Raw genomic sequence first — 26,067 nt, forward strand, 5'->3', positions numbered from 1 at the left:
CGAAGCTGGCATTATTTCAAAACAAATGAAGCAGTGGCTTTTCTAATCTGCGCATTTCTCAGTCCGTCTTATTTACCGGAACTTGAATCATTCCGAAACAAACAAAACAGCAACCTTTCTAATCTGCGCGTTTTTTAGTCCGTCTTATTTACCGGAACGGGCATCATTTCAAATCAAACAAAGCAGCAGCCTTTCAACTCTCCGCTACTTCAGTTCGTCTTATTTACCGGAATTTACGTCATTGTTGTCGCAGATTAGACCAATAACTGATTTGTGTTTTTGTTTAGGCTTTGAAGCTTCTATTTCAGTGTTGCCAAATATTTGATTGATTAATTTTTATTACTTTAATTTTTATTCTGTACGTTCTTCATATCATCTCCATAGTTTGGTCTTGAAAATTTAGTGAACACACCCTGTACAAGAGCTATATCATCCGGATAATATATTCTTTAATTTCTACCATTCAACGTTCTCAAGTGGCCAAGCCATTTTTAGTCTCTCTTACTGTTCCGAATGCCGTCAGATGTTCCATAGGGCAGATACTTAGGACCACTTTTCTCGGACCATATATTCTCAACTGAGCACAACTGATTCGCCTCGTGCGTCGTCAGGTGTTCCATAAGGCAGTTATTGAGGACCAATTGTATTAAATTTATATTCAGCAGTCCGAATTCGCTGTACATCCATAATGTACATCTAATATTTTACCCAAATTACCCAAATTATTACCCAAATTTGTAGTGATTTCCCAAAACTGGTCATCTAGCCCCGACTTAATTCTTAAATTGAATAAAATTATAATTAACAATTACAAAAGGACACTCACATATGTGAAGGAACTACAAAAAAAAACCAGAAACATTCATAGATGTTGTCACATTTTTAATTGCTAGCCCGTGACCAACCGTTCCTAATTTTTATGGCTTAAACTGGTGGCGCGCGCCGCAGTTTTTTTGCCCCCGGTGTCCCTGCTCAGATTCTTCGACTACGTTATTGTTGTTGGTCATCATATTTTTGTGCAGGCCGGGCAGAATGTCCCACACACAACAGTCCGAGTTGCGTTTCTTTCTGGTACGAATTCTAGAGGGTCAGTCGGTAGTCGGCGCGTTTTAATAACTGAGTTTAATGTTTAATTCTGCAACAAGGTTGCTTGTAACCAAATTCCGCACACGACGACGACGACGCGTAATTTTGACGCCGCCGACGAATGAATGGATGAATGAATGAAACTGTGACCGTTTCGCTCGGTCATTGTTAATTTTTATTGTGCCAACTCTAACGAGTGAGTGTGTGGCAGCGCGTCTTATTTATGAACCCCTCCGAAATGTGCCTATTAAGGAATTATTATAATTTCGATTCAATTTCTGATGCCCTCGGTGGACCATATTAAATTTGATGACCGTCGTCTCTTGTTTTGTCCCAGACTGCATCGACGTCGAAGCGTATGTTTTGATATGAAATTGTTGGGTGATGTGGCAGCCGTCATCCAAACGCGATAAAGCGATTCGTTATAAATCAATGTTTATTGGCTTATAGGGGCAAATCGGGAAATACCACGCGGCAGCATTAGCAACACTTCCTGTGGTTCGGCACCGATAAGATTTGGCAAACACACCCACTTTGAACCAGCCCAAAGCCAAAAATGCTACACTTTATGAAGTTTATCGCATCAGCGGCGACGCGCGCAATCTTCAAACTTGGGAACGCGTGAGTTGGAATCCCTCAGCTCGTACGCCTAGCTGGTATACAATTTTTTTTTGGACGAAATGATAGACATTTCAAGCTGCTGTGGTGGTGGCGAAACAAAAATTAAATCTCTTACACGCTTCATTGGACCACCATCAAAAGCGCTACGAGGGTGGATTAAAAGTTTTTTTTATGGGTACTATTATTGGCATCGGTACATCCTGTGTTTTTTCTGGCTTTTCTTCTGGGCCACTGAGTTACGTAAAAGAGTGGAAGGGTGGAGCAGCAGAAATCAACAGCGTGACGAATTTATCAATTTGTTTTTTCAAATGGCTCTGAAGGTTTTTTTTCCTCTTTTTAGATTACTTACGAGGGAGCCAAGGGTAACTTCGAGGTTCGAGTACTTCTTTCCTCTCTGTTGGTTTTTGTTCTTACGCCCTCCCTCGGATTGAGCCACAAAAAAACGAAAAAGGCGAAAATACCTTAGGCTCCAGGGCAGGATGCTTCCCGAAGAAAGTTTCCAGTAAGCCGGGCACGCACTCGAAGACATTGCGTGGTATCGACCGAAGGAATAATCGCTAAGAGTCGTATAATTTGCATTCAAATGAGTCCTGACAGCTGTGCATCGCATCCCGGTTGTTTTCAAGTTTGTTTATCGAACCCAACAATGTTTAGAAACAAACCGCACGTCAGCTCCTTCTTAGTCGGAATCCATCAGGCGACTTATGAAGCATGGCTTTTGTTTTATATTTCTAATCTTAACGGTTATAGGAGAACCACAACACTTTACGCACCCACTTCGGTGTTAGGAATGACCCGGAATGCTTCCAATTGAACTTATTTCGAAAGGGGCTTCAACCTGGAAGTTTTACCTTCCGCGTTGCATGAGAAGGTAAAATTCGACTTACGATTACGACGAATCCGGGAACCAGCGAGTGATGCGACAACCCTCTTCGCGCTGCACTGCTTTCCCGCAATCTTGTCTGCTTTCTGGAAAGAAAACTTGACGAAAGAAACCCGCCGCTCGCTTGACGACGAGAAAGGGGTGGGGTTTGTTTGAATCCTGCGTCTGCAATTGGCGGATTCGGATTTTCCGTTGATGTGTCTTATGATGGTAATTCTTTTAGGGATGAAATTTTTACCGGTAAAAAATTGACGGATTGTTTAAGAACTTTCTACTGCAAAAATGGTCGAATGTCTAAGACCAAGTTGAAGAGGTATTGTACATCTTTAGTTTTAATATTTTAACAGATCTGTACAGTGACAATTTCATCACTTCATATCAACGGAAATTCAATTCCCTTTCCAATGAATGTATTTCACTTTAGAAATATGAGTTCACAAAATTGACCCTTAACCCGCTCTAGTACCCCGGAATAGAGTACGTTGATTACGTAGATTTTTGCGTTAGAGATATTGGAGAAGTATTGCACGATTCATTTTTTTAAATTTTTGTACAAATGCACAGATCTATTTTCAATACTTCATCAGAAAGTAAATTCAATTCCCTTTCCAATGTATATATTTTTCCTAGAAGTTTCTGAAAGTCGTACAGAATAGTAAGTAACAGAACAGATGAGAGTTTACAATATCTATCATCCACTTTTCTACCACATAATGGAATATTGGCGCGGTTCTTTGCGTTGACGGCATTAAATAGGTATTACATACTTAAATGTTTTTAATTTTTGTAAAACTAGACAGCGTCGATTTCAATACTTGATTTCAACGGAAATTCAATTCTCTTTCCAAAGAATATATTTTTGATAGGGTGAATCAAAAAAATATGACTTGTATACCAGGTGCAACATGTAATGGAAAGTTTAAAAAAATGACACTTCAAAGTAGATTAGAGTTAACAAAATCTAAATTGACTCCGTCGTACCTGTCTAATGAATCACTGCTGTGTGGCACGCAATTCAGCCAAAAATAATCATTTGTTTACGTCATGTCACAGAAACGGCCACCTGGTGCCATTCCGTTTCGATGCTGGCCAAACGTTTATCCCACAAGTAAAAATATGTTGCATGTCGTCATTATGAGTTAGTTGGTTTTTTCGCATAGTTGGCAACCTCGCGCAAGTGTTTGGCCAATTTTTGCACACCAGCTTGTCGTCACACCACCGTTAGAATCAGCTTCATACCTAATTAAATTAGGCGAGGGCGCTGCCAAACTGTGCCAAGATTGACGAAAACTAAGCGATGTTTTATTTTTAGCCCCGGGTACGGTTGATTACTAATGGTCAAGTTCAAGAAAAGTAAACGAAAACGTGACCGTGGCTTTTCGGGTGCCTTCCACAAAGTTTTAGCTCCATAAATATTGGAATAAAAAATTATGTGTGACACAAACCGACATTGCGGTTTTATTTTATTTTTTTTTGACTAGAACAATCAATAACGGTTTCCTGCGGCCGCTGGCGGTTTTCCTATCTAATTCCTTAAAAAGTCACTTTCCTAAATAGATTCGTTTCCTTTCGGATTGGGCGATTATCTCAAAGCCGCCAACAAACAACCGACCGCAGCATAATTCTCAATGCAGCACACGATTCCATTTGAAGCACATGTGTTTTGGTACCGCGCTTCGTCGTTTCTTTCCATATTTTATACGGATATCCATTGAACGATCGTCTTCGGTTCTAACTTTTTTATGACTTATTCATTTCGTCGTCTATCGACCATTGGGATATATTCTTCTTGCAGGTGGCAAGACAGCAACATAAACGATATGACATCATCTGTTCCCTTAAAGACCTCCCGGGGAAAAAAATGTTTCAAAAATCGAAACTTTTACCACACAAATTTCACACAATTTATGGGAAAGTTTAATCGTTGTTCCCTTCCCAAAACCTTGACCAAGGAGGAAAAAGGTCAGAAAAAAATCCATTCTCAGCACAATTACGCAATGCGTGAAAGTCAAATTTGCAACGGTCAGCTGCAGGGACTTTCTTCCGTAACTGAACGACGAATTGGCAACAGACGACACCGGAATTTTTCACCGGAAAACATCTTTCGGCAAAAAGGCGTGAAATGTAACCGAAATTAAATTTACGAGCAATCGCGGCCAAGGGCAATAAGTAGGAGAATCGGGAAGTGTCTGTCTGCACCAACCAAGTAACGAAAGAGAGCGGCCGCAGACGGCAGACGAGTCTGAAGATGGTGGAGCACTTTTTTTGAGAAGAAAACCGTGTGGTGGGAAATTAATTCCATCATGGGGTCGTTAGCAGTTCGATGGAAAATCACTTTGCGGAGTGATTTTAGTAGGTACTTTGTGGAAAGGTACACCTTGGTGTGCGAAATCGGGTGTTGAAAAGTGTAAATAGCTGTGAGTAAGTGGATTTTCATGGTTGCTGGTAATTGGAAATGGCTGAATTAATCACTGTCTGGGCGACCTTCCCGTTCGATGATTGAATCGTTCGGTAATTTTTAAAGACACTTTTAATGCTTTGATAAAAGCTTAAAGAGATTTTCTGAAATTACGATCGATAAAGGCGTTTTTGCAAAAATTCGTTGAAATTCCGAACCGAGATAAAACCAAATATTTGGTAAGGAAGTCGTAGATCGACCGTTTATAGTTTACCAAATTAGCTCAAAATCGGCATGGAGTCGTCCGATAGGCTGAAAAACATGGTAAAACCAAGCAAATTTGATTTTGGATCAATTTTTTTTGTTTGGAAATTTTGATACTTTGTTCGATTCTAAATCAACCAAAAAGTCACAGAATATTCCTTCTTAATTAACCAAATGTTTTGAAACCCGTCACGGAGCCATATGATAGGCTAAAGAACGTGATAAGGCCTGTTCTTTATTACTTTGCTGTGTCTCAGCTCCCGGTAATCCGGATTAACAGCTACTCATCCAATGAAACTTTCCCTTGAATGGACCGCCCTGTTTTGCATAAATGCAAACACGGAAAAAATGTATCCATCGCTAAACAATATTTACTCAAGTGTCGAAAGCCAAACAAAAATAAAACGATTTCCAGATAACGCTTATCAGTACCCCCCTTATTGGGTGCAGCAATGTTACGACAATTTTTTATAATTGTATTAGAATATTTCCAGGTACCATAAGGTGCTGTGTTGTTATCAATTTATCTATGACCTAAACGCCTTTCCAGCGAAGAACGAAGAAAGTCCATTACAATTCAATGTACGCTGACCTACCCCGATGACTTGAACCGCTTGTTCCGGGAAACATTCTTAAATCATTCACCGTTTTGTTTACGCCCACCACTCTCTTGGTTGAGTGGCGCGGCGCTGATTCGGAGATTGAATTACTCATGACGAAAATGGCGCAGTTCCGTTCCCGGGTGCGCTAAATTTGTGGTTAATTCACCGAACCCCGATAAACAAGTTCACTCGTGATGATCACATGTGAAACAGATGATCGGTTGCAACACTGTTGACTTTTTGACGTGGTGCAGTAAGCTTTGAAACGTGTCTGGGGCAAAAGTTTGTCCATAGGGCAGCTCCACAAACTGTTATCTTAAAGGTATTGTTTTAAATGTAGCATAATTAGTCTAAATGATTTTGAATCAAATGTTTTCAGGCTTAGACTTTGACAAACAATTGATAAAAGCGTTTTAAGATTTTCAAATTTTAAGAAGTAAAATAGGTTATCCACCCTAAGGAACTGCCGCAGTTCGACCTTAAGACGATTTTTATCCGAAAGAACGGGAAGAAATCGTTACGACACACTGAGCGCAGCAGCCGGTGTCTGCAACCGGCTTAAACTTGGATGACGCGTTCTGCACGGGCTATGGGTGTGATTAATTCGTGTGTCGCATCGAGAGAGACATGTCTACCATAAGCAGCACCATTCGAAAAACGAGCGGCTATTAAGGAGCAACAAAATAAAGAAAACGAAACTCGGACCAGACAGCATACATAGTAGTTGCTCATACTTGTTGTTAGATGATGGTTTTGCATCATTTTTGCTTGCTTAAGCGTCGTCAGCCGACGTTTGGGCACATTGAGATTACGTCACACATGACGTGAGTTCTGGTTTCCCTTTAGTAGATCCCAAGAGTGCAGTTTGGCTGTCGTCAGAAAGTTTGAACAATAGGACCGAGGATTAGTGGAACATGGTCAAAGAAACTAATCCTGAATTATATCACGTTAGGAAACTCGAAATAGGTCACACTTTTCTTGATATCTACCTTCTTATCTAATATTGGATAATCGATAAATACACTATTTTTAGATTGGCCAAAAAGGTCACTAAACAATCGGATCGATGAGAATATGTTGATGAACTCTCAGAATGTGGAACAGACAACATTGATCCAAATAGCTTCCATTCCGGTGTACTAAGTTAACGTCGAAAGCCCCAAAAATGCGATAATTACCAGATTTCCGCTTCTCGCGCTCCACAATCACCGTCTTCGGTCGCTTGATTCGCAACGAGCGGCGCCGAATCGAGCGCAGGAATGCTTCCGGCATGCGGGAGAACTTGGGAGTCTCCGGTGGTGCCTTCCTCTCCGGGAGGAAGAAATTCTTCACCGCCAACATAGTCATCTCGGTTTGTTATCTGCTATCTGCCACTTCTTTTCCGTATTTATGTTTCGTCTTGCCGGGGTTCACTCACGGCGGAACTTTTATGACCCACACTCTCTATCCTCCACACTGACTATCGGGGAATGTATTATGTTAACCAGGGTCTAAGGTTTCTTTTTCTTCGGTTGCTCAGGGCACGACAATTACGATACCCAGAGGTAGAGGTTCGAAATCGTATCCACCACGGCACGTTATCTAAATTACACTTTATTTACAGCAATTAAGATAACACGGAAGTAAATCCGGGTTAATCTAGCACGTTTTGACTTAAGCTTTCTTGAACACTCGCTGCAGTACACACTTGCTCTTTGGTATTCGGTTTCTTCGGTTTCCAATCAGTTAGATTTTGGTATGGATTATCCTTGCCATTTTTTTTGGTTGAATCTTCGGTTCCACACTTTGGTCACTACTCTAAACTACACTTCTCCAAGCTCAAACCATTTATCATATCCCTACCAAAAAGTGGGTCACAGCAAAATTTTCAGAGCTGCATCGACCAGCTGTTTCCACTGCCAGGTACAATCCTTCTGTCGGATGCTGCCACTGATTCAATCCACCTTCATTAGCAGTGCAATTTTCCGTTTTCTCACAACTGGAGCACCGAATCGGAAATCACGCGCAACCCCACACGAACCACGCGAAAGCGAACGTCAAACCATCGCCAATTGCAGTAGGAAGTGAACCACGCGAAAAGACCCTCCCGTTTCGAACTGTCCGCATAATAGCGCACCGGATTGCACACTGAATCCATCTCGATCGAAGCAACCTTCGGCAACCCCCGAGCGAGGCCCGAGCGAATCCAGTGTGAAGCGGAATGGTGAAAAATATTGAGCCGAGCGAAACCCGAACGACGTTCGGTTTGATTGTATTGAAAATTTCCCCTCCCGAGCGAGCGCCGAAGCCGGCTTTCCCAAAAACCGATCCCCGACAGGGTGGCTCGAGTGAAATGTCTTCTGCTTTAGCTAGAAGAATCAGCAGAAGGTCCTCCCACGCGTCATTGTCCGCTCGTTATAGTTCATCAACCGGTTTTTCGACGGGTATTTGGCTGGACCACCATCGTCTGGCGGCGGCGGCAAATGTGTCACCTTACGCCTCTTCGGTTTCGAAGAAAGAAGGGTTAAAAAGTTCTGGCTGGAGCTTTGAACCTGCACCGGATCCGCACCGAGGAAGATTTCGGATGGGATTAGATGGATTCAGAGTTCAACCGGAGAGGTAACTAAACTTCTCGTAGAAACTGGTTATCCATCGGAACGTGCAATGGGACAAGTTTATGCGTTTTGTCGGGATGACTTCTATCCGGCCACACCGGTTTGTGGGTGGGTGGGTAATGTGTTGTGTGGCACTAAATCGAACCCATATCCAAAGGGCGTCCTCTCGTTTGCCGTGCCGGCAATCGAGCAGGATAGATGTAGTTTGTCATTATTATGCTTTCGTAGCCAAATGTGGTTGGCTACGCGCCATGCCATGGGAAACGGGCGATGCGATGGCTCGGAGCTAATAAAAAGCCCATTGAAGCTGCCCACGCGTTCACCTTTTTAATAGACCCTCTTCTTGCGCCAGGTAAGGAAGATGAGTTTTCAATTCTAGCGCTAGTTCTTTTTTTGGTTCTTGGTTTGTGCCGGAATTGTGACTCATCGAAAATAACTGCGTTTACCATAAAAATCTAAAAACAAATTATAACTTCTAAAGTTTTGATCAGCTAGCCTTACCAACATAAAATCAATTTCGTAAATTTTGGAATACAAAACTTAAATTCAGATTCAGAATTGTGAACTTTGATCTGCAATTGAATATGGAGTCCTGAAAAAATGGAATCATTTTCCTTTTTTTCAAATCCAGCTAAAAATGGGTATACAGTCCTGGATAAACGAAATCAGGATACACATAAAACCTCTTTAAGCGAGAGCCATTTTCCTGGATAAATCAAGAAAATTAAAGAGATTAACCTTGCTGAGCTTAAGTTGTAATGTACAGTCTATGTTACAAAACTGACATTGTGAAATTAAAATATAGGCAATGTTTGTGTTTGACTTTTGAACATCTACGATTTATTTAGAATCAATAAGAGATTTCTTATTTACATCCGTTTGATATGGTTTTTGTTCTCAAATTAATTTTACTCCAATTCAATAAAATTTACAAATGAGGAAAAAAACAATTAACATTTCCACACAATTTATATAAGAAGTTCAGTCTCTTGAATTCTTGCGTATCCAGGATCAACTGTATTTCGACTCCATTCTAACAATTTAAATATAAAGCTGTATCATTTAAACGCTTTTACTTTTAAATGTTAAAAAACTATTGAAATATTATGAAGAGATTATTCTCCGTAATTTATGTTTGTTACTTAATTTATCAGCCTTATCGGTGAAAAGTGAGGTTCTTTCAAGTAATAACATGTTAAGATTATGAAATTTCACAGATAGAAATTTAGAAGAAATGAATGATGGTAAACTTTGGCTAAAAAAGTCAAAAACACGGCATCATAGCGTCGGTGGTAGTCCACCATCATACTATCGACCGTAACATTTCGCAAAAAAAACTCCGGTTGTAACGAACGCGATGATAAAAAATCGAGAAGCTTACACATCGAAGGCATTGATAGATTCAATTCTGAGTTAAAGGGAGCTTATCTGAGCGATTACATACCATCTTTTTGTTAGTTCGCACTGTAAGTTTCGAGGAGGGATCTTTGCGAAATTGGTGCTACTATCGAAGCCAGACCCCCAGGGCATCCATCATCAGACAGACCCATTTGTTGACTGGACACCCTTGGTAGGCTACTCGAGAGGATCATATTCAACAGACCTATTATCCCTACAGAAGGCGGAAGTGGAGTGTCGAAGTGCCTTCCATAATGCCAGCTGGGAAGCGATTGCCAAAGCGATTGCCAATACCCTCTGTAGGATAATAGGAAGCGTCTTCGAAAATCGAATCCTGACGTACGAAACCGAAACTGGGTTAAAATCCCCTGCCCTAACAGCGGGTGTTCCACACGGTTCCATACTCGGACCAGTGCTTTAGAATGCCTTTAGAATAATAAGGTGTTAATGCAGAAACTAGCAGCAGGCACGCAGATAGTCGAATTTGCTGACGATATCGTGCTTATGATCACCGGCGAAACAATCGAGGAGCTAGAAGACCTTGCAACGGTGTCAGGGGACATCTGAGTAGAAGGAGTTAAGCTTCAGATAGCTCACCATAAAACCGAAGTTCTGCCCGTGCCAACAGATAAGAGGTGCCGCACATGGAGATTACTGTTGGAGGACACAGGGCATCTTGGAAACAGCAGCTAAAATACCTCGGAGTAATGGTCGACAAGTTTTGGTACGCATGTCAAATACTGTTGTGAGAGTGCATTCATTGCCCTGGATAATGTGGAACTACCATGGTCCAAAGAGTAGCAGGAGACGTCTGCTTGCGAGCGTAGCACTGTCGAAACTACGATACGGGAGAGCGGCCTGGAGCTCCGCCATAGAGATAGAGCGCAAAATATCCAAATTAAGAAGCACACATGGCTGATAGCCAATGCGAGTTTCCTGTGAATACAGGACCATATCAGCAGATGCAGCTTTTGTCATCGTGGGCATGATTACCACCGACATTACCCTGGCGGAGGATAAGGAGTGTTACGAAGCAAGAGCTGTTGGAGGAATGCGTAATGCTCAACGAGCAGCGTCAATGCTCAAGCGGCAGGAGCAATGGAATGCATTGAACAACGCATCGGCTAACCTCGCAACTTTCAGAGTGGGTAAATTGGAAGGATGGAGAGATCTACTTCAACCTGACGCACTTCCTTTCGGGTAAAGGTTGATACTTTAAGCAATACTTTCATCGGTTATAGCTTATCAGCTCACTTATGCCCGGAATGTGTAGATAAGGAGGAATCGACAGAACATGGTATATTTACCAGCCCCAGGTTAGTTTCAAGGCGTTAACAACTTAATAATTTGAACGCTGAAAATGGTGCGCGTGAAATATGTCGCGACGAAATCTCGCAAATCATGCCCGGATGAATACGGATAAGAGAAGATGATAATCGGCACAAGTTTCGAGGTCCCCATGGAGTGGATGCTGTGACGGACGCGAGTTACTTTGTGTTACGTTACCTAATCTGCACACATCTCGAGGTCTTCCGTACCAGTCTGAAGTTCGCGTAAAAGGAAAAGGAGACAGAGGAAAAGAAAAAGGAGGACAAAAGGAGCAAGAGGATAAAAGAGAAAGGCCAAAAATGAGAAAGTGGATAAAGGAAAACATTGAGATGTTTTAGTGCATGAGCACAGCCTACCCCTTGATGTAGTATCATAGGGTGAAACCAAGGGGCACATCAGGCATACGAATTACCATCTTATTAGCAGTCTATCAGCATAAGGAAATTTATCATCAATTGCCTGCTCAAGTTTGTAAAGATCACATTTGCCCGAACAGTTTCTCACATTCTCTCGTTGCCCGAACAGTTAGAATATGGCTTTTTCACCACGAACGACGACGAATACCATGACCATGTCCATTTGTCGGACCTTCAACAAACGTTTGCCATCTTGGGATTCACATTCTACTCAGCAGTCTCTAGTTGATGAGGTCAGTCTACACCGACCTTGGTCCGGTCTCCTTAGCCTCACGGCGATTTCCAACTGTAGTGCCATGTATCACGCACCTCGTCCTACTTCGACTAGAGTCTGGCGTCGTGATCCTCTCTATTCCGAGGACATCTCTCGGGAGGAAAGTTCCCCCTTTCCTACGAGATCCGCTGCGGAGAAAGTCATATCTTATCCCTGCAGCAAAGCTCGTAGGATAGACATTTGAGGCTGCCGACAGATCTTCGAAAAATCTACACAGGGTACCAGGTACCAGCATCCAAACGCAAGATGCCTGGCAGATATGATTCCAGAAGCAGTAGGTATTAGAAGTGTCATCGACATGCGTTTCTGGGGGTCATAACCCTAATTCGTTTGTGTGACTAGCAAATTGGGCGGGAGACGTTTCGCATTGCGTTTCGAGACTCCTGGACCCGTTTGGCAAAAACGAGTATGCCGTGATTTGGCCTTCCATCGTTGAAAATAGTAGACTGGGGTTAGGCCCAAGATCACAGACCCCAGGTGGACTTTAGGGAGGTATACAAGGCCCAAGGTGGTTTTAGTGGGACAAACCCACTCACGACAGCAAACTCTCGGCTGTTATGGTTTGAAGTCAAATTTCCATCCTGTAAAAAAAACCTCATGAACCATCCGTCATCAATCAAGAACGATGTCTAGTAGAAACCAACTCCACCATGCTTTCACTCTTCTAAATACTCGACTTTCGGAACCAGACGACGGGTTCGCATTCATCTTTTGATGAGCAGCTTCACCGTCACTTATGATTGGTCATATATGTCTATTTACTCATATTGGGCTTCTCTTTATCGCTTCATCAATAAATGGCCTCGACATCTGCCTCAACGCAGGCCGCTTTGGAGGCGTACTCGAAGTAGTTCAAAAGGACAGCAGGTACTCTGCAAAGTGATCCTGAACAGGATCTAGGAAAAAATTGACACTACACTCCGACGGCTACAAGCTGGATTCCGATCTGGACCATCATGTGTGGACCACATCACAACGCTACGAATAATACTGGAACAAATCAATTCTTTTTCTGCAATTTTACGCTTTCGCGTTATTCATCCCTATTCCTTCGTGTCAAGTGGCATTTGTTGTTATTGTCATTAGACGGTTTGTTTTTAACCTTATTATAGGTCGTAGTTTCTAAGGCCAAAACTTTCCTAAGATTTCTCAGCAACCAAGCCTAGATCAGTTGGGATCATGTTCGTTTAATATGCTTCCGTTCAAGCAGCATCGATTGGAAGACGGAGGATGACCATGAGTTGATACTATCGGACTGTTCTATAAAATTGTATGTATAAAATTCTATGTATTTTATAAACTAAAGCCCATTTAACGGAAAAACTACTTTATGAAACCTGATCATGTTTTTTCCGTTAAAGATCTTGATCAAAATCGAACTATAACGATAATAAATCCTCCACGTGGCGACTACCGTAGTTTCGGTTCCATGATTTTTCCTGTAACCCTGTGTCGTTTGTTCCGCTCCACCACGCCCCACTATAATCGGCATCGGAAATCTCCGTTGGGGTACCTTCGAAAAAACTGGGCCTTAGAGACGACTTAACGTCTCTGTGTCACCTGCGTCCGGTAAGATCGACTTAACCGTATGATCTTCAATCAAACTTTGTGTAAGCGTGAGATTACACCCAGTTCAGTTAATATAGGAAAGCCACTTGGCGTAACTAATTGATAGACTCTCGGCAAGTTATTGTTTCCAGCTTAGGGTAAAGCACATCGCAGGCAGCACGCATCAAGTTGGATGGTAGATTAAGCCAGATTGCGTCACCGAAACAATTCCTCCGAAAAAGCTCGGATGGGCACTTTTTGTCAAGTATATAGCTTCAGAAGTAGACGCCGTCGGCCGACTTCAGTCGCTTTCTAATGAACAAGTGTTTCTTGTTTGAACATTTTTGTTTCGGTTTTGGGATTGCTGGTATGACTCCGTATCGTCTTTTCTGTTTTTGGTTAATGAGGAAAACCTTATCGTAACACGTTATCTTCTTTTTTCGGCTGTAACTATTTATGGCCATAGCGCGCCTAGCTAGGGGACATGGAACGCATCGGTGAGTTTATTTTGGCAAGTGGCTTCAAGTCGTTCGTTCAGTCACTCCATTGTGAGCCACTTTTTCGGTCATGTAAGTTAGCGGAGAAATTAGGCAACTCCAATCCGGGTATGTAATACGGGTACGGCATACCTTCTAGTGCCAGTTAATGAAAAGGGTGGTTTCCAAATATATGCACGACCTGTTTAATCTTGATCCCACGCGATTGTTCGAGTCAAATTGCTCCCCGAACATATAGCGAGCGAAGCGCAATCAACAATGGGCGTGATTCGTAAAATATGGCGCCGAAATCTAATCACGTTTTTTACCGGGTAGTACCATCGCGAGATACTCGCCGTAATTACCTGTTTCTTTAGGCAGATTTTCTCTGAATGACGAATTAAGCCCACCTCGAAAATGAGGCACGTAGCGCTACCGAAACAATATACAACAAGTTCAGGAAGCCAAATGGGAGCTCTCATCTATGGAGCTCAAGAAACGCTCAATTATACGTACGGTCTTAATTATCATCATGAGAAATGGCAATGGAAAACGGCGAGACAGACGGTGCGAACCGACCAAAATATTGTGCCGCTGCCTGATTGAAACACTTTCACCAGTCGAAAAAAGAAAATGTTCTTACATTTTCTGATACAGTTTTAAAAATTTTCTTTCGACTATTGAAGAAAAACCTTTCCGAAAAAAGTGTTGACTAGAGATGTACCGAATATTCGGTTGGCCGAATATTCGGCGCCGAATACCGCCAAAAAACCGTTAAGCCGAATATTCGGCTCACCGAATAGTTGAGCTAAGTATTCGGACGAATAGGCCGAATAGGCCGAATCAGTGCTGCAAATTATCTTCAAGCACGAATGATACTGACTGTGATTTTCTATCAGTGTAAAAAGCTTCATCTGAAATGAACGGAATAGAAAAGTCAACAAATATAAAAGCTTCTGATCGGCTCGGTCATCCTCGTGCCTACAGAAAGCTGTGTGAGTGTGTCTATCAGTCAGTAGAAAGCTCACTCGTAAACCCGAACTAACTTGTTTCACTCGAAAGCTACGAAAGCGTCTTTCGCTTGGGCATTTCTGTCACTTACTGTTTTTGATCAGTGACTGCAGCTTAAGCATTCAATCAGTGTCAGCGAAAGTTGCTGATAATTTCAGTAAGCATTTGTTTTTGCCATTTTTGCAAATTATGAATTGGGATTCAAAAAGAAAACGCGAATTGAAAATCGCTGAGACTGTACGTTTACTTGAAGCGGGACAAGAGGATGGATGTATATAAAAAAAAATTGAATTTATGGTAATTAATAATGACAAAAATATGATAAAATGAGGTCAATGAGGTTCATGTCACGATTTTGTCAATTTATTGGCATATTTTTACCACGCTTGTCATAATTTTGTTATATTTGTCATATTTTTGTCAATTGTTTACGACATTTGTCATTTTTGTTAAAATATTGTCACATTTTAATCAGATTTGTCATATTTTCGACAGAGTTGTGTTAGTAAATATTTTTCCATTGTATTGTAAATTTCATTCCTATTTGTCAGATTTTTTTTGTCATAATTTTGTCATACTTTTACCACATTTGTCATGTTTTGTCATTTTACTGCCAACTTTTTGTCATAATTTTGTCCCCCACATTCGTCTACACGCTCCCTCGCCAGCGTTCGTCTCGCCAACCCGAACACTCATTTCTAAACCTTCCCACCTCTTCACACCATTTGAAACAGACGTATTTTTTATCAGAATCCTTCAAAAATAGCGATCTCAGCAGTAATTCTGAAATTTGCGCATGTCTAGCGAGTCGAACAATCTTTGTCACCATTCAACTAAACTTAATGATAATAGAAGGAAGCTTTTTTCACTTTCAGCAATGTTCGCTTGAAACTGAAAATGAAGATTGGATAACCTCATGAACCTGGAAAGAGCCTGAATGTATACTAAGCACCGATGTTGCCGATTGGTGAATGAGTGTGCAGAGAGCTTTCAGGACTGAGCTTTCAGTTCATTCTCGTATGAATCTAGTTGGAATTGAACTGACCGATACACTGCAATAAAGTCAGCTGATAATTTCTCACTGACACTGAAAATTTGCAGCACTGGGCCGAATATTTATTATTTGAAATTTATACAAAAACAGACTTCTCAAACTTTTCAATTGATGTTGGAAATTTATTAAATATCCGAAGGAAATATTGAAAAACCTTCAAAATCATCAAACACTTATGGTTTCAGTTAAACATTTTAGATGTATCCGTGTTTTTTTCATAATAGATAGCTTTATACTTTGATTATCTTTTATTCCAAATTGTCTTGATATACCCAGGCTTGCATATAAACCAAATAATGAATTCGAGAAAAGTTAAATCCAACCAAGATGATCACATATTTTTTAAATTTTGTGGATTATACCCGGGTTTATTCAGAGTTTTTGCTAAATCAAATAACTCTTTGAAAATGTTCAAATTTTCTTTAACAGAACGATTTTTAAGAGTAAATTTATTTGTTAAAAACGATTTGAACTATGCTGTTGTAATTCGATTAAAACTTTGTATTTCAAGTAATTTTATTTCCTTTTCCTCTTATATGTTTGAGAAAAATGCCTAGTTTCTGTTCAGATTTTCTCTTTTCTTACAAGTTTTTCAAAAAAACGTTCATTCCCGGCCGTGTGGATACGTGTCGTAGAAAATATTATATGCGTAAGGTTAACGTTCATCGTTCTATTTGGCAACTATTTTGATGACATCTAGCAAAATCTAGACATTCATCTAATTCGATATAAAAAAACAATTTCAAATAGCTTAAAACCTGATTTGGCATGTTCTGTCCCAGATTTCACCAGAATCCAATCTCTTTTGTGATAAACGTCCTAGAAGCGAAAAGTCATCTGATGTCCTTTAAGCTTATGGCGCCATTTTGAAAATCAGAGACCTCTACTTAAAAAAGATCTGATCCATCTGGTTGGAAAAAATCGACTTAAAATCTCAGAAATAGAAGATTTCTATTAGAAATGGCAGTACAAATATAAGTATTTCTATTGAAAACTCAACAGAATATTCGACCGAATATTCGTTTGGCCGAATAGTTGAAAAGGTCAATATTCGGTATTCGGCCGTTCGCCGAATACCACTATTCGGTACATCTCTAGTGTTGACAAATTTTGTAAATAATTTTGAAAGAGCTAAGTTCGTAAAAAGTTTTGTGATAGTTCTGTAAGAAACCGTTGGAAAGTTCGTTAGCACTTTATCAGAAAGCGATAGTTAACATTTATTTTCCCATATTTATGGACCCCTCTAGTATTCATCAGCCAAATGGGAATTTTAACTATACAACTTTGGGTTACTTGAGGTATTTCAAAAGTGAAATTCTGAAAAGTTTATTCAGAAACTTCATAAAAAATTGTGTTAGATATATTGTGAGTTTTTACAAATTCCGGTTGTTGGGCTTGGAATATATTTAGAAGTGTGCTTCAAATTTACCGAAAGGATACTGATCTTTTGACATTGAGATCTTTTTAAATGGTGAATACCTGATACCTGATTCCGAAGCCGTAGGAAGAACCGACTCATGGGGGAAGGGGGTGTTGTGTTTTAGTGATAAAATCCACATTTTTGCTTGAACTATGCATACGTATAGAAAAGTAAAAAAATGTTTAGGTTCTATCTAATTATTCAGGTTTGAGTTATCTCACCTTTTTTAGGTTCTCACTTTCGAAAATAAGTCCTAGAAGCTACCAATTTTTTATGATGTTTAAAACATAAATAATGGATTTTTGAGATAAAAAATTTGTGTTTTATTTAATTAGTTAATTAAAAGCTTATATTTTCAACCACAAGCATCACCATTTTAAGCATTGGTGAAAATGTCAAATATGTTTTTATAAATAAAAGTAAGAGATGAGGTGTGCGGTTCAAATCAGATTCATTATCTACTCTTGTAAATTCGATTTAATTTTGAATTATGTTTTTAATAAAAATTCTGTGAATAAGTTTTTTGAGTTAAAATCAAGATTTTTCATAGAGCGAAATCCTCAATAAAATCCAAATTTAATTTTATATTTCTGGTTTCTTTTTGTTGTGTTGCCAAATTGAATCTGAGACAGTATACAGTTTTAATTTTGAATCAAGAATCAAAACTATGAAACTGCAATCTCCTAGGAATTGATTCCCTAATGAAATTTTCACATTGACATTGTTAACCTTTAATAAAACTCAACTTCGAGCTGGAACTATTTTTTTGTTATTTTAATTCCGAATCTGAATCCTGTATAATCCACCTGAGGTTATAATGAATTCCGAATTCGAGGATGATTTTTAAAACTGAATTCCAGATTATAATAACTGTGAGTTATGAACCAAAAAGCTAAATTTGTATCGGAGCCCTCAACCAGAAATTTATTATTCGAATCTTGAATTTTTGGTTTTCAATATAGGTATAACTTACTTCGATTATTCATTCGTATTTTAACTTATGAATCTGAAAGAAAATGGCGAAGGATGAAACTGTTCCATTATTATGAAACTTAATTGATTCCAAATATGAATATGAATCAAAAATGTATAAATTTCCAATCCAAATCTTGAAAATGATTTGTTATTTTGAAAATTTTCTTTTCATACTCCGGATTGATGAGTTCGAGTATGGAAATTGCTTCTAATTGAAGTTTGAAACATAAAAACCAAGATTAGAGTCAGGATTTTGTCCCAACCGTACTGAGGATGCCAGATATTTTTCATAAAAGCCTGGCAAAATCCGGGCTTTTGATATTAAATTGTCGACCAATATCTGGGCAATATGCGGGCATATTTTGTCAAAACTCAGGAACTAAAAAAAAAAATCAAGATAAAAATAAAATAACCGGACAAAATCCGGGCTTTTTCAATTAAATCGGGCAACTGGCCAGGACTTTTCTCAAATTTTGTATTAAATATCCGGACAAACGCGGATCAAACCGGGCAATCTGGCAACCTTAGACTAAACCCGAGACTTTTATTTTAAAAATTTTCCCCAAAATCCGGTCAACATTCAGGCAAATTTGGAAAATTTTCAATAAAAATCATGCAGAAAAACACTTGAAAAATTGTTATTTCAATTCATAATTGTAAACTCTAAATTGAAATTTATGTTTGATTATGCAAATAAAGTACAAAACAAATTGGACAAAATCTTAATCTATTCGAGATATTCGGAACTAAATTTTTATTAACAAATGAGAAAATTTTTGAAAATTGAATTAGAATTACGTTCTATCCGATCTATTTTTTTTTCAAATTTTAACCCTTTATTTCATAAAGAAACAAGTTTGCAACAATTAATGCATGAATAAATAAAAATCGTATTTTATTTTGAATTTTTTTTCTTGATGTACACATCATTTCCAACTGTTTAAAATAATTTTTGAGGAAAAATAAAAAATCATGTAATGAAGGGTTAAAACTAACACGATTTCGAAATATTTACGATGAAAAAGAAATAAAAAAAAATTTGCACAGTTTCCTCCAGAATCCATCATTATTAAATAACAGCTGAAAACACGATTATTCAAAAAAAAAAATCTGTGTGAGTGCTGGAAAAGTATGCGAACACATTCAGAAAATATACTTCCACCAGTTTTATAACATTTTGAAAAGGCACACACATAACTAAGTTTTAAAAAATCAGAAATAATAATTCATGTGATCAAGAATAACAGGAATTTTATATCAGCAATCAATATTTTCAATTGAGAAATCAAAATCAAGATCAGATATCTCAAAATCGAAATTCGACATCTTGAAAAATACTGTTTTTAAAATCAGAGATAGGAAATCCGAAAAATAAATCAATATTGTAAATATTAATTCAAAAATCATCAAACAGAAATAGAAAATTTATAATCAGAAATCAGAAATCAGTTTTATCAGTAAAATCAGTTAAATCAGTAAACTCAGTTTAACCAGTAGAATTAGTAAAATCATTAAGATTAATAAAATCAGTAAAGGCAGTAAAATTAGTACCTACCTATATCAATAAAAAAAAAGTAACATCAGTAAAATTGGTAAAATTATTACCTAAATCAATAGAATCAGTAAAATTAGTATGATTAGCATAATCAGTAAAATCAGTAAAACCAGTAAAATCAGAATTATCAGCAAATTCAGTAATATAAGAAAATCAGTAAATTCAGTAAAATTCGTAAAAACAGTAAAATCAGCAAAATCATTTAAATAAGTAAAATCAGTAAAATCAGCAAAATCAGTAAAATCAGTAAAATTCGTAAAATCAGTTAAATCAGTAAAATCAGTAAAATCAGTAAAATCAGTAAAATCTGAAAAATCAGTAAAATCAGTACAATCACTAAAATCATCAAAATCAGTAAAATCAGTAAAATCAGTAAAATCAGTAAAACCAGTAAAATCAGTAAAATCAGTAAAATCAGACAAATCAGTAAAATCAGCAAAATCAGTAAAATCAGTAAAATCAGTAAAATCAGTAAAATCAGTAAAATCAGTAAAATCAGTAAAATCAGTAAAATCAGCAAAATCAGTAAAATCAGTAAAATCGGAAAAATCCGTAAAATCAGTAAAATGAGTAAAATAAGTAAAGTCAGTCAATTATTAAAATAAGTAAAATCAGTAAAATCAGTAAAAATAAAAAAAATCAGTAAAATCAGCAAAACCAGTAGACACATTCCACGCGCTTGTACCGCTCAAAAGTGATTTTTATCCGTTCGCGTATCAAAAAATCTCAAAATTGTCTATAATTTTGATAATTCAAATCACACAAAATCAACGGAAAAAAGAGAAAAAAGTTTTTTTACACATGTGTTAGATGATTTTGAAAAACAGTTTTTTTTGTTGAAAAATGTGGTGTTTTTGACAATTTTTACAAAATCATTAATTTTAATATATGGATGATTTTTTTTCGGAAATATTTTTAGTATGTTCAGAAGCCAAAAAACACGGTTTCATTTTGTAGAAAAAAGAATTTGTTTATATCCAATATAGTTGGTTTGAAAAGCGAACAAAAACAGTCGCAAATGAGTGAATTCACGTCACGAAAAAAGGGATGTTTTTAATTTTACGAGAAAACTCTAACTTTTTTTTAAATAAAAAAATGAGATTTTCTTTAAAAATGATAAGACGATTCTGAAACACTAAAATTTATAGAAATCGGTTGGAATCTAGCTGAGTTACAACAGCGCGAATGAGTGAATTCACATCACAAAACTTTATTTTTCGTTTAATTTTATATGAAAATGTGCTCTGAAAGCTGTTTTGACCCTCCAGATGGTCGGATTTTGACAAATCGAGCATAATTTAGTTGATTTTTTAAAAAGTTCATTATTTTCAAACAAAAATTCGAAAAGATTGAAAAAAAAAATCAAAACATTTTTTTTTTGGTGAATCTTTAAATAAAGACAGTAGTTATTTTAACATATGATCCCTCAATATGTTGCTATTCAAGTGCCAATCAAAATAAGGGAAAAGTTAGGTGCAGATACTAGAAATTTATGATTGTAAAAGTCGGAACAACAAAATATCGTTTTTGAAAGTCTACATAAAATTTGAAGACTCCAAATAATGGTTCAGTATAACCACAGTATAACTTTATATTTCGTGACGTGAATTCAGTCAACAACCCTGTTCTTTTTTAACTGAGTGAATTCACGTCACAACTTCAAATAAGCATAACTTCGTTCGTTGTTGTTCAATCGAGAAGCTCCGTACATCAAATTGTGGGTAATTGTTTTCTTTACAACTCATTCGAAGACACCGATATTCTATTTCCACAGAGAGAACAGGAATTCAAAGATGTATGTACTAAAGTCCGAAATGTTTAATTCTAGCGTGAATTCACGTCACAAAAGTAATTAATCACAACAAAAAAAAAATAAAATTTTAAAATGACCAAATTACATTCATTTTGAAGGAAATTCAATTTGCGACCGTTTGCTACAATTTTTTTCATTTTCAAGTAAACTGGTTGACATCTAGAACGATAACAGTGCAGAAAAGTCGGGAAAAGCGATTTCACGTCACGGTGGAATGTGTCAGTAGAATCAGTAAAATCAGTAAAATCAGTAAAATCAGTAAAATCAGTAAAATCAGTAAAATCAGTAAAATCAGTAAAATCAGTAAAATCAGTAAAATCAGTAAAATCAGTAAAATCAGTAAAATCAGTAAAATCAGTAAAATCAGTAAAATCAGTAAAATCAGTAAAATCAGTAAAATCAGTCAAAATCAGTAATATCAGTAAAATCGGTAAAATCGGTAAAATCAGTAAAATCAGTAAAATCAGTAAAATCAGTAAAATCAGTAGAATCAGTAAAATCAGTAACATCAGTAAAATCAGTAAAATCAGTAAAATCAGTAAAATCAGTAAAATCAGTAAAATCAGTAAAATCAGTAAAATCAGAAAAATCAGTAAAATCAGTAAAATCAGTAAAATCAGTAAAATCAGTCAAAATCAGTAATATCAGTAAAATCGGTAAAATCGGTAAAATCAGTAAAATCAGTAAAATCAGTAAAATCAGTAAAATCAGTAAAATCGGTAAAATCAGTAAAATCAGAAAAATCAGTAAAATCAGTAATATCACTAGAATCAGTAAAATCAGAAAAATCAGTAAAATCAGTAAAATCAGTAAAATCAGTAAAATCAGTAAAATCAGTAAAATCAGTAAAATCAGTAAAATCAGTGAAATAAGTAAAATCAGTAGAATCAGTAAAATCAGTAAATTCAGAGAAATCAGTAAAACCAGTAAAATCTGTACAATCAGTAAAATCAGTAAAATCAGTAAAATCAGAAAAATCTTTAAATTCAGTAAAATCAGTGAAATCAGTAAAATCAGTGAAAGCAGTAAGATCAGTAAAATCAGTACAATCAGTAAAATAAGTTAAGTCTGTAAAATCAGTAAAATCAGTATTATTAGTAAAATCAGTAAATCATAAAAATCAGTAAATTCATTAAAATCAGTAAAATAAGGAAAATCTGTAAAATCAGAAAAAAAACATTAAAATCAGTAAAATCAGTAAAATCAGTACAATCAGTAAAATCAGTGAAGTCTGTAAAATCAGTAAAATCAGTATAATAAGTATAATCAGTAAATCAGAAAAATCTGTAAATTCATAAAAATCAGTAAAATAAGGAAAATCAGTAAAATCAGAAAAAAAACATTAAAATCAGTAAAATCAGTAAAATCAGTACAATCCGTAAAATCAGTAAAGTCTGTAAAATCAGTAAAATCAGTATAATCATTAAAATCATTAAAATCATTAAAATCAGAAAAATCAGTAAAATCAGTAAAATCAGTAAAATCAGTTAAAATCAGTCACATTAGTAAATCAGTAAAATCAGTAAAATCAGTTAAAAATGTAGAATCAGTAAAATCAGTAAAATTAGTAATATAAGTAACATATGTCAAATCGGTAAAATTAGTAACTAAATCAGTTAAATCAGTAAAATCGATAAAATCAGTAAAATCAGTAAAATCAGTAAAATCAGTAAAATCAGTAAAATCATTAAAATCAGTAAAATCAGTAAAATCAGTGAAATAAGTAAAATCAGTAGAATCAGTAAAATCAGTAAAATCAGTAAAATCAGAAAAATCTTTAAATTCAGTAAAATCAGTGAAAGCAGTAAGATCAGTAAAATCAGTACAATCAGTAAAATAAGTTAAGTCTGTAAAATCAGTAAAATCAGTATAATTATTAAAATCAGTAAATCAGAAAAATCTGTAAATTCATAAAAATCAGTAAAATAAGGAAAATCAGTAAAATCAGAAAAAAAACATTAAAATCAGTAAAATCAGTAAAATCAGTACAATCCGTAAAATCAGTAAAGTCTGTAAAATCAGTAAAATCAGTATAATCATTAAAATCATAAAAATCAGAAAAATCAGTAAAATCAGTAAAATCAGTAAAATCAGTAAAATCAGTAAAATCAGTAAAATCAGTAAAATCAGTCACATTAGTAAATCAGTAAAATCAGTAAAATCAGTTAAAAATGTAGAATCAGTAAAATCAGTAAAATTAGTAATATAAGTAACATATGTCAAATCGGTAAAATTAGTAACTAAATCAGTTAAATCAGTAAAATCGATAAAATCAGTAAAAACAGTAAAATCAGTAAAATCAGTAAAATCTTTAAAATCAGTGAAATAAGTAAAATCAGTAGAATCAGTAAAATCAGTAAAATCAGTAAAATCAGAAAAATCTTTAAATTCAGTAAAATCAGTGAAAGCAGTAAGATCAGTAAAATCAGTACAATCAGTAAAATAAGTTAAGTCTGTAAAATCAGTAAAATCAGTATAATTATTAAAATCAGTAAATCAGAAAAATCAGTAAATTCATTAAAATCAGTAAAATCAGTAAAATCAGAAAAAAACATTAAAATCAGTAAAATCAGTAAAATCAGTACAATCCGTAAAATCAGTAAAGTCTGTAAAATCAGTAAAATCAGTATAATTAGTAAAATCAGTAAATCAGAAAAATCAGTAAATTCATTAAAATCAGTAAAATAAGGAAAATCTGTAAAATCAGAAAAAAAACATTAAAATCAGTAAAATCAGTAAAATCAGTACAATCAGTAAAATCAGTGAAGTCTGTAAAATCAGTAAAATCAGTAAATCAGAAAAATCAGTAAATTCATTAAAATCAGTAAAATAAGGAAAATCTGTAAAATCAGAAAAAAAACATTAAAATCAGTAAAATCAGTTAAATCCCTAGAATCAGTACAACCAGTAGATTCAGTAAAATCAGTGAAATCAGTAAAATCAGTATAATCATTAAAATCAGTAATATCAGAAAATTCAGTAAAATCAGTAAAATCAGTAAAATCAGTAAAATCAGTAAAATCAGTAAAATCAGTCACATTAGTAAATCAGTAAAATCAGTAAAATCAGTTAAAAATGTAGAATCAGTAAAATCAGTAAAATTAGTAATATAAGTAACATATGTCAAATCGGTAAAATTAGTAACTAAATCAGTTAAATCAGTAAAATTGGTAAAATCAGTAAAATCAGTTAAATCAGTAAATCTGTAAATCAGTTAATCAGTAAATCAGAAAAATCAGTAAATCATTAAATCAGTAAATTAGTGAATCAGTAAATCAGTAAATCTGTTAATTAGTAAATCTGCAAATCGGTGTATCATTAAAACAGTATAATCAGGTAATCATTATATGTATTAGTAAATCAGATAATCAGAAATCAGAAAATTTAAAATCAGACATCGAAAATAAAACTCAAATCAAGAATAAGAACTTCACAGCTTAAAATATAAACTTATGATCTCTTAGGGATCGAAGCTACTAGCTGAGCAAAATTTCATCATTGAATTCGGTAAAAAACATTTGCGCCCCCGGGTGGACTCGAACCACCAACCTTTCGGTTAACAGCCGAACGCGCTAACCGATTGCGCCACGAAGGCACTTGACAACGGAGTTGTAACATAGGCTACTTGAAGAATTGATTCAGGCAACCAAACAATAGACATCACTAGTCAATCACTTCGTTCTTGACTTCGACTTTACTAATAAAACTTGTTTGTTAATGCAAAAATATCATCAATAAATTCAAATTGGACAGATGAAACTAGGGAAAGATATCACTACACGATGTTAAATCAAAAAAAAGTTTCAAAACTGTCAATTTTCAAACTAAATAGATATTTATACACCACGTTATAAGACAAAACGACATAACAACTAATGAAACATGACATAATTAAAAAAAATCGAACCACTCTTGTACCATAAAAAATCCTTCGAGCCGGATTTGAACCAGCGACCTATGGATCACTGCCAATGGCAATTGTTTTTCAACCTCACTACAGTCCACCGCTCTACCAACTGAGCTATCGAAGGTGATAAAAATAACCCTCACTCAAGCTTATTTTGAACCAGCGCGCTCGACTCGACTCGAACGACTTCGAAGTTTGCTGCTGTTGAACATCGAAATCTTACCTGCTGCGTACGGGAGACCCAAACAAAAATTCGAAACCCAAACGCGTGGTCTCACAAAGTTTTTTTTTCGATGTTCTCCTTTGGTGACACAGCAGCAGAAACATACCTGAAAAGAAGCAGAATGAGAAAAAAAACTCTGTTAATAACTGTTTACATTTTCGGGCAAGTAAACATAGCACAATCGCGTGCGTCACTGTGAGTAGATGGACGAGGAAGCCAC

At 36.3% G+C, this 26,067-nt stretch overlaps 1 protein-coding gene and 2 non-coding genes across 4 annotated transcripts in view; all 3 read right to left on the reverse strand.

The window, feature by feature from the left end:
• The window catches only part of LOC129748129 (centaurin-gamma-1A), a 517,098-nt gene that overhangs the window by 63,020 nt on the left and 428,011 nt on the right, over positions 1-26,067 (reverse strand). Inside the window, exon 1 of one of the 2 annotated variants that reach the window (XM_055742626.1) lies at positions 7,033-7,970. The exons of the other annotated variant lie outside the window; for it this stretch is intronic. Within the exon in view, the coding sequence (XP_055598601.1) occupies positions 7,033-7,201 (169 nt within the window). The 5' untranslated portion in view covers positions 7,202-7,970. Of the gene's footprint in view, positions 1-7,032; positions 7,971-26,067 lie in introns of those variants that run through there. 2 annotated transcript variants of the gene reach the window in all.
• Trnan-guu (transfer RNA asparagine (anticodon GUU)) lies at positions 25,239-25,312 on the reverse strand. Its single transcript has one exon. It is a non-coding gene; the product is annotated as a tRNA-Asn (tRNA).
• On the reverse strand, positions 25,645-25,748 carry Trnay-gua (transfer RNA tyrosine (anticodon GUA)). The gene is made up of 2 exons: positions 25,712-25,748; positions 25,645-25,680 (listed from the first exon to the last, which is right to left on the reverse strand). It is a non-coding gene; the product is annotated as a tRNA-Tyr (tRNA).

The sequence above is a fragment of the Uranotaenia lowii genome, chromosome 2 (genome assembly GCF_029784155.1).
Source record: "Uranotaenia lowii strain MFRU-FL chromosome 2, ASM2978415v1, whole genome shotgun sequence".
NCBI classification, from domain to species: Eukaryota; Metazoa; Arthropoda; class Insecta; order Diptera; family Culicidae; genus Uranotaenia; species Uranotaenia lowii.